The sequence below is a fragment of the Tamandua tetradactyla genome, chromosome 9 (genome assembly GCF_023851605.1).
Source record: "Tamandua tetradactyla isolate mTamTet1 chromosome 9, mTamTet1.pri, whole genome shotgun sequence".
NCBI classification, from domain to species: domain Eukaryota; kingdom Metazoa; phylum Chordata; class Mammalia; order Pilosa; family Myrmecophagidae; genus Tamandua; species Tamandua tetradactyla.
This window is the reverse complement of record NC_135335.1, coordinates 49,402,262-49,415,793: the sequence shown is the minus strand read 5'-3', so window position 1 is coordinate 49,415,793 and position 13,532 is coordinate 49,402,262. Positions and strand designations below refer to the sequence as shown.

The 13,532-nt window shown below is 49.5% G+C and overlaps 1 protein-coding gene across 1 annotated transcript in view; it reads right to left on the bottom strand.

Moving 5' to 3' along the window:
- Positions 1 to 13,532, bottom strand: part of SLC6A19 (solute carrier family 6 member 19) — a 33,992-nt gene that overhangs the window by 14,845 nt on the left and 5,615 nt on the right. Inside the window, exon 2 of the mRNA XM_077116801.1 lies at positions 7,895 to 8,035. Coding sequence (XP_076972916.1) covers positions 7,895 to 8,035 — 141 coding nt within the window. The remainder of the gene's footprint in view (positions 1 to 7,894; positions 8,036 to 13,532) is intronic.

Genomic DNA, 13,532 nt, shown 5'->3' with positions numbered 1-13,532 from the left:
GTGGATGGTGCTGGGAGAACTAAACCTCCACAGGCAAAAAATGACATAGGCCCCCGAATTGCACAGTGCACAAACATTAATAATATGGGCCAGATGCCTAAATTGAAGAGCTGTAACTATAAAATTTTTAGGAGAAAACATAGGGGAAATTTTTTTATGACCATGGTTTCTTAAATATGACATCGAGGGGTCAAGATGGCAGCTTAACAACGTGCGCGTTTTAGTTCATCCTCCAGAACAACTACTAAATAACCAGAAACAGTACAGAACAACTCCTGGGGCCACATCAGTGACCAGACACACAGCGTACCCCAGTCTGGACCAGCTGGATTGGCTGCGAGCACCCCCCCGAAACCATGAGCTCCCAAAGCTGCTATGGCGGCCAGCACCCCTCCCCCACAGGCCGCTTCCCAGAGGGGAAAGGAAAGGACTTTACCAGCAGCAGGGACTGGGCACAATCAAATGCCAATTGTGGAACTAATTAACAAATTGTGACTACTAAAAATAAGCCCCCAGCCTAGGTGAACCTGATCAAAGTGGAGGTTGCTCATTTTTGCCCCGGCACCAAGGGGGCAGGACTGACAGAAAAAGGGGGAAAAAAAAAAAGGAAACAGAGGTTTTTGTGGCTGTGTATCTACAAAGGCTTGACTGCCTCTGGATACAGCGGCAGGCCTTTTCAGGCTGCAACTGCAACAGGCATAGGCAGAAGTGAGCTCTTTTGGGGGCTTGTCTGGAGCCTGTGCCTTCCCCAGGGGAGGGGTAAAGCCTAACTCAGGTGGAATCCCTCCATCAAGGAATTCAGACACCAGGGCTTGGTAATTTGAAGCCATTAAAACCAGCCTACAACCTCTTCTCTGTCTCCACCATGACCCCAGCAGGGAGAGTCTGCCAAAGTTAAAGGTACCACATCATCTTATGCTGGTGGGACCTGCAGTCAGACAAGCGCCACACACAGGGCATGATAAGAAAAACAGAGTCCAGAGACTTCACAAGAAAGTCTTTCAACCTGCTGGATCTCACCCTCAGGGAAAACCAACGCAGGTGACTCTTTCCTCCTGATAGGAGGCCAGTTTGGTCTGAGAAAATCTGGCTGGGGTATATAATATCTAAGTAGACCCTCCTAAGTGTGTGTGTGTGGGGGGGAAGGCACCACACAAGCTAGGCAAGAAACAAGAAAACAAGAACTGAAAAATTCTCCTCTGCTAAACAAAACTTAAGCTAAAGGTCCAGATAAAGCTGAATGGAATTTTAAGAACAGATAGACAACAAATTCATCCAGCAAGAAAACCCTAGCTAAAAGAAGTGAAAGCAATCTCCAGAATAAACTAATTAAGGTAATGAAATGCCTAGACACCAGCAAAAAATAACAAATCACACTAGGAAAATTGAAGATATGGCCCAGTCAAAGGAACAAACCAACAATTCAAATGACATACAGGAGCTGAAACAATTAATTCAGAATGTATGAACAGACATGGAAAACCTCATCAAAAACCAAATCAATGAATTGAGGGAGGATATAAAGAAGGCAAGGAAAGAACAAAAAGAAGAAACTGAAAGTCTGAAAAAACAAATCACAGAACTTATGGGAATGAAAGGCACAGTAGAAGAGATGGAAAAAACAATGGAAACCTACAATGGTAGATTTCGAGAGACAGAACATAGGATTTCAAAACTTGGGGACAGAACATATGAAATCTGATAAGAAACAGAAACTATAGGAAAAAAATGGGAAAATATGAGCAGAGACTCAGGGAATTGAAAGACAATATGAAGAAGCGCACAAATATACATGTTGTGGGTGTCCCAGAAGGAGAAGAGAAGGGAAAAGGAGGAGAAAAACGAATGGAGGAAATTATCACTGAAAATTTCCCAACTCTTATGAAAGACTTAAAAGTACAGATCCAAGAAGTGCAGCGTACCCCAAAGAGAATAGATCCAAATAGACATACTCCAAGACATTTAATAATCAGAATGTCAGAGGTCAAAGAGAAAGAGAGGATCTTGAAAGCAGCAAGAGAAAAGCAATCTATCATATACAAGGGAAGCCCAATAAGACTATGCACAGATCTCTCAGCAGAAACCATGGAGGCAAGAAGACAGTGGGATAATATATTTAAATTATTAAAAGAGAAAAACTGCCAACCAAGAATTTTATATCCAGCAAAATTATCCTTCAAAAATGAGGGAGAAATTAAAACATTTTCAGACAAAAATCACTTAGAGAATTTGTGACCAAGAGACCAGCTCTGCAAGAAATACTAAAGGGAACACTAGAGACAGATACAAAGACAGAAGAGAGAGGTGTGGAGAAGAGTGTAGAAAGGAAGACTATGAGTAAAGGTAAAAAGAAGGAAAATTAGATATGACATATAAAATCCAGAAGGCAAAATAGTATAAGAAAGTACTACCCATGCAGTAATAACACTGAATGTTAATGGATTAAACTCTCCAATCAAAAGACATAGTCTGGCAGAATGGATTAAAAAACAGGACCCATCTATATGCTGTCTCTACTCAAAGGACACAAATGGACATTTACACACCAATGTTTATAGCAGCATTATTAACAATTACCAAGAGATGGAAACAGCCAAAATGTCCATCAACAGACAGTTGACTAAACAAACTGTGACATTTACATAAGATGGAATATTATGCAGCTGTAAGACAGAATAAAGTTATGAAGTATGTAACAACATGAATGGACCTTAAGGACATTATGCTGAGTGTGATTAGCCAGAAACAAAAGGACAAATACTGTATGGTCTCACTGATATGAACTGACATTAGTGAATAAACTTGAAATATTTTCTTGGTAACAGAGACCATCAGGAGATAGAAATAGGGTGAGATATTGGGTAATTGGAGCTGAAGGGATACAGATTGTGCAACAGGACTGAATATAAAAACTCAGAAATGGACAGCATAATACTACCTAACTGTAACGTAATTGTGTTAAAACACTGAATGAAGCTGCATGTGAGAATGATAGAGGGAGGAGGGCTGGGGACATAAATGAAATCAGAAAGATAGATGGTAAAGATTGAGATGGTATAATCTAGGAATGCCTAGAGTGTATAATAATAGTGAAATGTACAATGTAAAAATTTTAAAAATGTTTTTGCATGAAGAAGAACAAAGGAAGGTCATTATTGCAGGGTGCTGAAAATAGATGATAATTAATATTTTAAAATGTCACCTTATGTGTGAGACTAAAGCAAAAAATGTTTATTTGTTACAAAATTTATATTTTGACTAGAGCATTTCCTAATATAACTCATGTAGATAGTTTGATTGAATGTCATAAGTACTTGGAATCTCAGGTAGGACATGAGATTTTGTTGGTTTGTCCAGAGTGATGCCCTGATGAATCCCAGAGTGATTTGATCAGTGACTGGAAAAGTATTTGCAAGCCCCCTTCGGGGAATGGTGAGAGTGGGGAGAAATTCAACTTCCCCAAGTTGAATTCTTGATACTCTCACAAGCAGTGTGGACAACCAAAACTATAGGCTGAGCCCCCAGTCTTGGGGCTTGTTTGTATGAAACTTGACCCCACAAAGGATAGGTCAAGTTTACTTAAAATTTAGGCCTAAGAGTCACCCCCAAGAGAGCCTCTTTTGTTGCTCAGATGTGGCCCCTCTCTCCAGCCAACATGACGAGCAGTCTCACCACCCTCCCCCTCTCTGCGTGGGACATGACTCCCAGGTGTGTGGGCCTTCCTGGCAACGTGGGACAGAGATCCTGGAATGAGCTGAGACTCAGCATCAAGGGACTGAGAAAAACCCTAGAATGAGCTGAGAATTAACATCAAGGGATTGAGAAAAATTTCTCGACCAAAGGGGGAAGAGTGAAATGAGACTAAGTGTCAGTGGCTGAGAGATTCCAAACAGAGTTGAGAGGTTATCCTGGAGGTTATTCTTATGCATTAAGTAGATATTACCTTGTTGTTCAAGATGTAGGGGAGAGGCTGGAGGGAAATGCCTGAAAATGTAGAGCTATGTTCCAGTAGCCATGTTTCTTGATGATGATTGAATAATGATATAGTTTTCACAATGAGACTCTGTGAATGTGAAAACCTTATGTCTGATGCTCCTTTTAGCTACTATATCAACAGAAGAGTAGAACATGTGGAATAAAAATAAATAATAGGGGGAACAAATGTTAAAATAAATTTAGTTTGAAATGCTAGTGGTAAATGAAAGCGAGGGGTAAGGAGTATGGTATGTATAATCTTTTTTTTCTCTGTTATTGTTTTATTTCTTTTTCTGTTGTCTTTTTATTTCTTTTTCTAAATCGATGCAAATGTTCTAAGAAATGATGAATATGCAACTATGTGATGATATTAAGAATTACTGATTGTATATGTAGAGTGGAATGATATCTTAATGCTTTGTTTGTTAATTTTTTTATTAATAAAAAAAGTTTAAAAATATGACATCAAAACCACAGGCAGCGGGCGGGCCGCGGTGGCTCAGCGGGCAAGAGTGCTTGCCTGCTATGCCGGAGGACCTCGGTTCGATTCCCGGCCCCAGCCCATGTAAAAAACAAACAAACAAACAAAATATAATAAAAAAAAAAAACAAGAAAATGTTTAAAGATGTTTCCCTTTCTTCCTCCCTTCCTTCCTTCTATCCTTCCTTCCTTCTCTGTCTTTCCTTCCCTTCCTCCCTCTCTTAAAAAAAAAAAAAAAAAAAAAACCACAGGCAGCAAAAGAAAAGTAGATAACTTGGACATGCCAAAACTGAAAACATTTGTATACTGAAGTCACTATTAAGATAGTGAAAAGACCATCCACATAGTGGCAGAAAATATTTGCAAATCACCAGTTTGATACAGGTTTAATATCCCAAATATATATTTAAAAATCTTATGAATGTAATAACAAAAACCTAATTAAAAACGGGGAAAGGAGTAGACAGTTTTTCCAAAGAAGATAAACAAATGGCCAGTAAGAAAATAGAAAAGATGCTCAACTTCACTAGACATTAGGGAAATGAAATAAAAACCACAATGAGATACCATCTCACATCCATAGGATGGCTATTTTCAAAAAGAAAGAAAGAAAACCCCACAAAAGAATGGAAAATAACATTATGTTGAGGATGTGGAGAAATCAGAACTCTCATGAAGCTGCTGTAAAAAGCTTTGTGGTTCCTCCGAAAGTTAAGTATAGAATTACCATACAACCCGGCAATTCTGCTCCTAGGTATACCCAGAAGAAGTGAAAACAGAGGCGGAAGCAGATACATGCTCACCAATGTTCTTCACAGCCTTATTCCCCATAGCCAAAAAGGCAACTGGATTATTCAGCCATAAAAAGGAACAAAGCTCTGATGTATGCTCCAACATGGATGAACCTTGAAAACCTGATGCTAAGTAAGAGAAGCCCAACAAAAAGGACAAATATTGTAGGACCCCACCTATATGAGGTTTCTAGAATAGGTAGATCCTTTGAGACAGAGAGTAGACTAGAGGTGACCAGGGGCGGGGCTGGGATAGGGAGTTATTGCTTGATGGGCGTGGAGCATGTCTGGGGGTTGGAAAATATTCTTGAAAGAGATGGCAATGGTCACGCAACACTGTAAATGTCATTACTGTCACTGAGTTGTCCACTTTACAAAGGAAGTTTTATGTTATGTTTATTTTACCACAATAAAAACAAAGAAAGACAAATTAGGGCTTAGATTGTAAGCTCTTACAGCAATCACACCTGAGCATTAAGGCTTAATTCTAAATTCTGAGCTGCTGAGCTCTACATGTATAACTTGATATTTCCCTGGAACTTTGGGTACCTGTGACACCCAGGACTCAGAGTTGGAGTTCTTGCACTCTGAAAGCCAGTATTACTCCATATAGCAACTGTTAAAGAAGCTGAAAAAGAGATCAGACTTCAATTAGAGATAAGAATGAAGCCAATCTGGTTGAAACTAAGGTAAATCAGAATACAAGGCAAAGGAAAACATTGTCTGTATTTGAGAACTTCCCCTACTGTATGAGACCAAAGGAAGTGATGTTTATTTTGTCCAGAACTTAAATTTTCTGTAGCACACAATCTAACTCAACCTGTCTGGTTAGTTCATTTAAACAACCTAAACACACAAAACCCACAAGAGGAACGAGGCCCTGCAAGTCTGTGTAGCTGAATGGAATACCTGGATACACTCCAGAGTTCTGTTGGGAAGATCATTTGAAAAGACTGGCATAGTTCTTTGTGGGACTGGAGAATAACATGAAACTATTAAACTTCCCCACCTGGGAAATCACTGATTCTCTCTCTAGCATTCAGAACTCCCAAGTCAATAGGCCAAAGCCCTGATCTTGAGGCTTGCTCTTCCAAAGCATTTCTGTAGCAGAGAAGCCAAGCCTAAGAATTACTTCTAGAGAACCTCTGTTGTTGCTCAGAGGCATCCTCTCTCTCTAAGCCCAGCTCTGTGAGGAGCATCCCTGCCCTGGTGCAGGACCTCCGGGGTGAAGGTCTCCCTGGCAAGGTAGGCCATGACTTCCATGGATGAGTCTGGTCCTGGGGCCATGACCAGAAGGGGGGAAAGAATTGTAAGAAATAAAGTATCTGTGGCTAGGAGAGTTCAAATGGAGCCAAGAGCCTATTCTGGAGGCTACTCTTAGGTTCACTTTAGCTAGATATGGCTAATTACCACAGTTTGCCAAACCCCAACCAACACCACTCCTGTTAGCTCTAAAGAACACCCAGGGCTCTGTCTGGGACTCTGTATAAGTTTCACTCACTATGTTTATTTTTTAGAAAATTAAAACTTCCATATTGCTCTTATGCCAGATGAGCCCTGAAACCCAGAGGCACCAGCCTTTCCAAGAACATCACCTAGTTGCACCCCCCTCCCCCATGATGTCGACACACCTTTCAACATGAGGGAGTCAGGACAGTCATTGCTCAAAAATCCCTAAAGATTGGGCAGATGAAGTGAGAGGAGATAGAGCAGAGAAGCCAGGGTTTAACACACAATTGTGGCTGCTGAGTGACTACATTGATATTTCTTGTTAGTTTCTAGGGTACTAGAACAGCTAGAAAGAAAAGCCTGAAACTGAGGCACTTGTAGCCCATACCGGACTCTGAAATTTGCTCTATCACTAGTTGTTGAATTGTACTTTGAAATGTATCGCTTTTCTGCATATATGTTATATTTCACAATGAAAAATGTTAAAAGAAAGAAAGAGCAAGGCGCTGTCTTCACGGAAGCGGGGGCAGGAGGGTCTGCATGAGGAAAAGCTTCCCCTTGGGATCTCATCAGTGGAAGCAGGAGGGGAGCTGATGGGGGAAACCCTCTCTGGTCCCTCATTTGTTTGGAGGAGGCTGGGCAGGACTTGCAAAGGGATTTCATGTCAGCGCTGTTTAGAAATTGGGAGCTGTCAAAACCAAGGGTGAGAGGGGAAGGGGGCAGAGCTGTGTGTGTGTGGGGGGGACTCCAAAGCTTCCCAGAGGGACTGGGCGAGTACAGCCAGGGAGGAGGGCAGGGTGCGCCGCTCCTGCCGTGGCCCCTCCTGCCATGGCCCTTCCTGCCATGGCCGCTCCTGCCGTGGCCCTTCCTGCTGTGGCCGCTCCTGCCGTGGCCGCTCCTGCCGTGACCCCTCCTGCCGTGGCTGCTCCTGCCGTGGCCCCTGCCCCTTCCAGCGCGGACTTTCTCTCCACTTGTCCCCACTTGAGGACTCAGTGAGCCGTGTGGTCCTGGCGAGGCCGCACAAGGACCATCACTGGGTCACGGATTTCATAAATGAGTGACCAGCAATAGGGCCAGGTCAGGGCTAGGGGTGTGGGGAGCAGGAGGGAGGGGAGGCCCTGCGGGCACCGCCGCCTGGAACATTCTAGCACAGCACAGCCCGCCCCACCACGCCGCGAGGGGAGGAGGGCGCCACGCACCGAGGCCCTTGAGGGTGGGGTGCACGGCGCTCCAGACGCCCACGCTGCCCTTGCGCAGCCTCTGCCCGATGGCGAACTCCAGGTGCAGCAGTGGGATGCCCTCCACCACCAGCAGGATGAGGAATGGGATCATGAAGGCACCTGCGGGCAGGGGAGGCGGTCAGGGGGGCCGGTCAGGGGGTGGGGTGCAGGGCGGGGGGGGGGGTGAGGTGGGGGCCGGGGGGGGGCGGGGGGGGTGAGGTGGGGGCCGGGGGGGGGGCGGGGCGAGGAACCGGGGCGAGGCGGGGAGCCGGGCAGAGGGGCCAGGGGCAGCTGGGTGCCGCTGGGAGAGCCAGACTTACGGCTGACTCTGCAGAGATCCTGGCTGTGAGCTGCGAACCCCCAGCCCAGGTGTGCGCTCCACCAACTCTGCCCCCAGCCCGACCCCCTCCACCCGCACCCCCACCCTCTCCACCCACACTCTGCTGCCTTCGTTTAGTGGTGGGGGGCACCAGCCGCGTGAGGCGGCTTCGTCGGGGTGGCTCCCGCGGGCGCCTGGTCCCTGCCCTGCGGCCTCTTGGCTGGCGCCCTGCACTGTTTTGGTTGGAACCCCTGCCTGCCCGGCCGTCCTGCCGCTGGGGTGGGGGTGGGGGTGCAGGGCCCAGGCTTCTCTGCTCTTGGCTCCCTGCTGCCTGTAGGAGGTCTACGGAGCCAGGAGGGGCAGAGGTACTGGCTCCGTAGGACCAGGCCCCCCCGGGGATCTTCGTGAGTCGTAAGGGCCCAGTGAGAGAGCCGGGGTCACCCTGCAGCTGACCCCCAGAGAAGGGACCCATCCGCTCTGCTTGCGGCCAGGCCTGACCCCTGAGACAGTGTTTGCTGGGTGGGGGCGGGGTGGACCTCAGGGGAAGCGCGGACCATGCGGCCACCAGCGTCCTGGGAAAACTGCTCACGGAGGCCGCACCCCAGCCGGCGGCTCCTTGTGCAGCCCCGGGGCAACACGGAAGCGTCCTGGTGCATCTTCGACCGTCACCAGAAGGGATAGAGCGTACTGGTCACAGAGTCGCTGGCATCCAGGACAGGAAGGCCAGCAGCTGGAAGCTAAGGGACAGGACCAGCGTCTGCTGGCCAACCGACCCGGGGTCACCGACATCACAGCCGGGGCTTGCTTCCCTCGGGGGACCCCACTTGGTCCCCACCCAGCCAGGCGGGCCGAGCTCTGGACTTGCAAGCGCGGTAGTGCCGCCGCCACATTCCCAGTCTGTGGGGCCCAGGAGAGGGCTTTCACAGAATTGGGGTGCACAGCCACCCCAGCATTGGACAGGAACGTACCCCCTTTGTGATGCCATCTACCCGCCGGGCAGAGCCAGGCTCCCATGGCCCCTGACCCCACTCCCGACCACGCAAGGGCCTCCGGGGCGTGCGGACGTCCCTGTGGTGTCACCCGGTGCGGAAGTTCTCACGCGGTGCCAGCTTGGGCCGCGCAGCCCCTCCCCGCCCTGCTTCTCCTCCGGAACCCCAGCACTGGCCCACCGGGGACCTCAGCTCTGGCCTCGTGGGGAGACCCATAGACTGTGCTCTCCAGTGTTCCCCTCACCCTCCTCCCAGACCCTCCCCGCCGCCACCTCACTTTAGAAAAGCCCTGCTCGGCCTCGACTCCTTTCCGCTCACACAGGCAGGTCCACAGATTCTGTTTGCTCTTTTTCAACCAAATCACTTAAGCCCTCAATATCCTTCCCGGATCCCTTCCATCCCCATCCTCTGGCCAGGGCCACTGCCTGCCCCTGTTGCCCCCCACATGGGGGACACTGGACCTGGAGCTCAAGATCCTCCTCATTGCAAGTGTGAGTGTGTTCATATATACCCATGTGTGTAGTTTGAGTGTGTGCATATGCACATGTATATGTGTGCGTGTATCTACATGTGTGAGTGTGTACATGTATGCACATGTGTAGTGTGCATTTGCATGCCATGTGTACATGGGCATATGCTTGTGTGTACCCATGTGTGGTGTGTGTTTTTACATGTGTGCATTGTGTGTAGACATGAGCGTGAATGTATATGGTATGTACATGCTTACGTGTAATTACATGTACATAGTGCATGTAATGTGTGGGTGCGTGCATGCATGCAAGCATGACTGTGTTCATTGTGTAGTGTGTGTACGTGTGTGCAGTGGGTGTGTATATGTAGTGATGTGTGTACATGTGAGTATTAGGCTGTGTACATGTGTAGTGGGTGAGTGTGAGTGTGTGAGTGAGGAGGAGAGCGCATGAGAAGAAGGTAGAACCACTCCTTTGTGCCTTTGCCAGCCCCTCCTCCCCTCTCGCTCCAAGTTTAACTTGGGGCCTCTTCTCCCCCTTTCCTTCCTCTGCCACCTGCACCCCCCGTTGGGATGGGCAGGCTTTCTGGGCCCAGTGGTTCTCCTTCCTCCCCAAGGGGCTGGACAGCACTTGGTGCCCACGCAAGGGCTAGCCTGATGGCCAGGCTGGCGTGGGATTCTAGGGAGAGGAATCCCAGGAGGGCTGGACTGAGCTCAGTGTGACAACCAGGTGAGAAGCAGCAAATGTGGACAGAGTCCCAGAGAGGGAGACCCTCAGAGCCGATTACTTCAGGAGACAGACACTGTCTGGGAGCACCATGGCCCCTACTTTTGCCAAGTCCACTCAGTGAGAATAAAGTTAAAACCAGAAAAGATTTGCCCGTCTAATTTTTTCCCAGGAGTTGATGTAAAACTCTTTGGGAGCAAAACTACTAAGAAGAAAACAAGTCCATGGTTCCTGAGCATTGATTCTCCCTGGCCAGGTGTTGTTCATGTGGCTTTTACCTTCGTATATCCCTATTCCCCCATCTCCAATTTGGAACTCGTACTCAGTCTTAAGAACCTTTCTCAGATGTCTCCTCTTCCAGAAAACCTGTGCTGCTGACCCAGTGCACACCTGGAACCCCACCTGCAGGCTGCTTCAGACAAGAGGCCTGCATGTCCCTGCTGTGTGGCAGGCACAGCACTGCATGCAGCACATGCTCATGGGTGCTCATAGGTGCTCAGATGTGCAGCAGACACTCAGCAGGTGCTCAGAGATGCTCAGGAGCTCAGCAGGTGCTCGGACGCTCAGCAGGCTCTCACAGGTGCTCACAGGTGCTCACAGGTGCGCAGTAGGCACTCATGAGTGCTCAGTAAATGCTCACAGGTGTCAGCAGTTTCTTAGGTTCTCAGCAGGTGCTCACAGGTGTGCAGCAGGTGCCAGGTGCTCTGATGTGCTTGCAGGTTCTAAGCAGTGCTCAGCAGGTACTCTTAGGTGTTCAGTGGGTGCTCAGCAAGTGTCAGGTGCTCAGCAGGTGCTCAGACACTCAGCAGGTGCTCGCTGGTGCTCAGTGGGTGCTCAGGTGCTTAGCAGGTGCTTGCAAATGCTTAGACACTTAGCAGGTGCTTGCAAATGCTTAGACACTTAGCAGGTGCTCATAGGTGCTCAGCAGATGCTCAGATGCTTAGTAGGTGCTCACAGGTGCTCAGCAGGTGCACAGATGCACACCAAGTGCTCACAGTTGTCAGCAGATGCTCACAGGTGCTCAATAGGAGCTCAGCAGGTGCTCAGGTGCTTAGCAGGAGCTGACAGGTGCTTATAGGTGCTTGGCAGGTGCTCACGTGCTCAGCAGGGGTTCACAGATCATCAGCAGGTGCCCAAGTGCTAATAGATGCTCACAGGTGCTTGGCAGATGCTCAGGTGCTCAGCAGGTGCTGAGATTCTCAGAAGGTGCTCATAGGTACTCATAGGTACTCACAGGTGCTCAGTAGGTGCTCATGTGCTCACAGGTGCTTGGCAGGTGCTCAGGTGCTCAGCAAGTGCTCAGACACTCATCAGGTGCTCGCAGGTGCTTGCAGATGTTCACGTGCTCACAGGTGCTCAGCAGGCTCTCAGATGCTCATCTAATATCCAGCAGGCATTCAGCAGGTGCTCAAACGAGTGAGGGAGGCGATGGGAGGGTGGACCAGCAGGCGCCCACTCCAGCTATCCCTCCCTCGAAAGTGGGCCCAGCCCCAGCCCAGCATGCCTGGGAGGTGGCTGGGCCCCCATTTCTCCGCTGGTGCAGGCCACTGAGATCCTGGGTGCAGATCCCCCACTTTACCTCCCCAGCTCAGGGCAGCGCTCGGCCTGGAGCAGGCTCTCAGGCTGATCTGCTATTTCAAAGAATAAATGTGTTCTTAACTCCGGGACATGCCTTTCAAGGAACTTAAGCAAGCACCAAATGTTCTTTAAAAGCAGAGCCTTTGGGAAGATGACCTTTTCTGTTTTAAGCCCAGCTCCTTCTTCTTCCTGTGGGCAAGGAAGTGCAGGGAGCGGGGAGAGAAGCCAGCAGCACCTAAGCGATGGGCAAAAGGTGAGGTTGGCTGCCAGATGGGAGTTGCCGGGCGGCTGGACACAGGTCCAAAGGTCCCAGGAGACGTGGATTTCCTCCTGGACATGGCGAGCATTTAGTATTTGCTTTTCAGCTCAGGTGGAAGCAAGTGTGGAGATAAAAATGAGGTGGGGACAGCAGAGAAAAACAGCTGTGCTCGGTTGGCACAGAAACGGGGCGCACTCTTTCCTTCTGTGAGAAGGGAAGCTGGAAGAGGAGGAGGTGCCATCTTCTGAATGCAGGGCCCGTCTTCCCCGCTTTTCCCCCTCCTGCATGGGGTATGCCCAGCACAAAGTAAAGTCTTGATGAATAATTGCTGAATAAGGAGATGCACCAGCAGGACTGAACAGGAGGACCCTGGGTGCAGGTGCTGCCCGGGAGGCTGGCAGGTGGCTGCGTGGAAAAGGGTGGCCCTGCTGCTGCAGGAGAGGCCGCGCCTGTGGATAAGCAGTGGCCGCAGGGTCGTCAGTGATGTGGGAATAGGGACAGGCCCTGGTGACACGCGGGGAGAACCTGGGTTCTGGGCAAATGTGGGCACGAACGTCGTTTCCCCCACGCATGGCTCCCCTGAGCATTACAGGGCAGCTGCATCTGGGAAGACCTTCGCTGTGGGAGTCGGCCATTCTGTGGCTGACCCCTAAGAGGGGCTGACCCCTGGGTAGGGGTGGGGTGATGAGGGGCCAGCCCTGACCCCAGGGTTCTCTGCTGATGCATATGCCCTGTGGGCAAAGCCCAAAGCCCCATCTCTGGAGCCAGCACCCCGGGGGTGGGTCTCTCTCTACCACAGCCACTGTGCAGCTGAGAAGGGGGTGCAGACGCAGGCAGGGCTTGTGCAGGGCGAACAGTGTCTCCCACCCTGAGGCTGGCCTCACTTCTCACTGCTGACTTCTGGAATGTTATTCCACTGGAGAAGCTCATCATGGCCAAGCCCACCAGCATGGGTTCACCATCCAGGCAAATCTTCAGTTTCGGGAGACTTGGAGGAGTGTGTGGGTTTGGAGTCTTAAGGGACAATCCCGAACGCTTCCCAGGCTCCCAGGAGGAGCAGGGCAGAGGCTCAGGCTGCTCCTTCTCCACTTCGCTGTGGCTCATTGGGAAACGAGACATAGCTGGGAGCCCTCCCGGGGGGATAAAGAACAGGTGCATTGTCTGAGGGCCAACGTCCACGCCAGCTGCGGCCCCACAGTCACCCAGGAGGCCACAAAGAGGCCAGGTGCCCCTCCAGTTGTCCCTCCAGGCATCCCTTCAGGTACTTCTCCAGGTG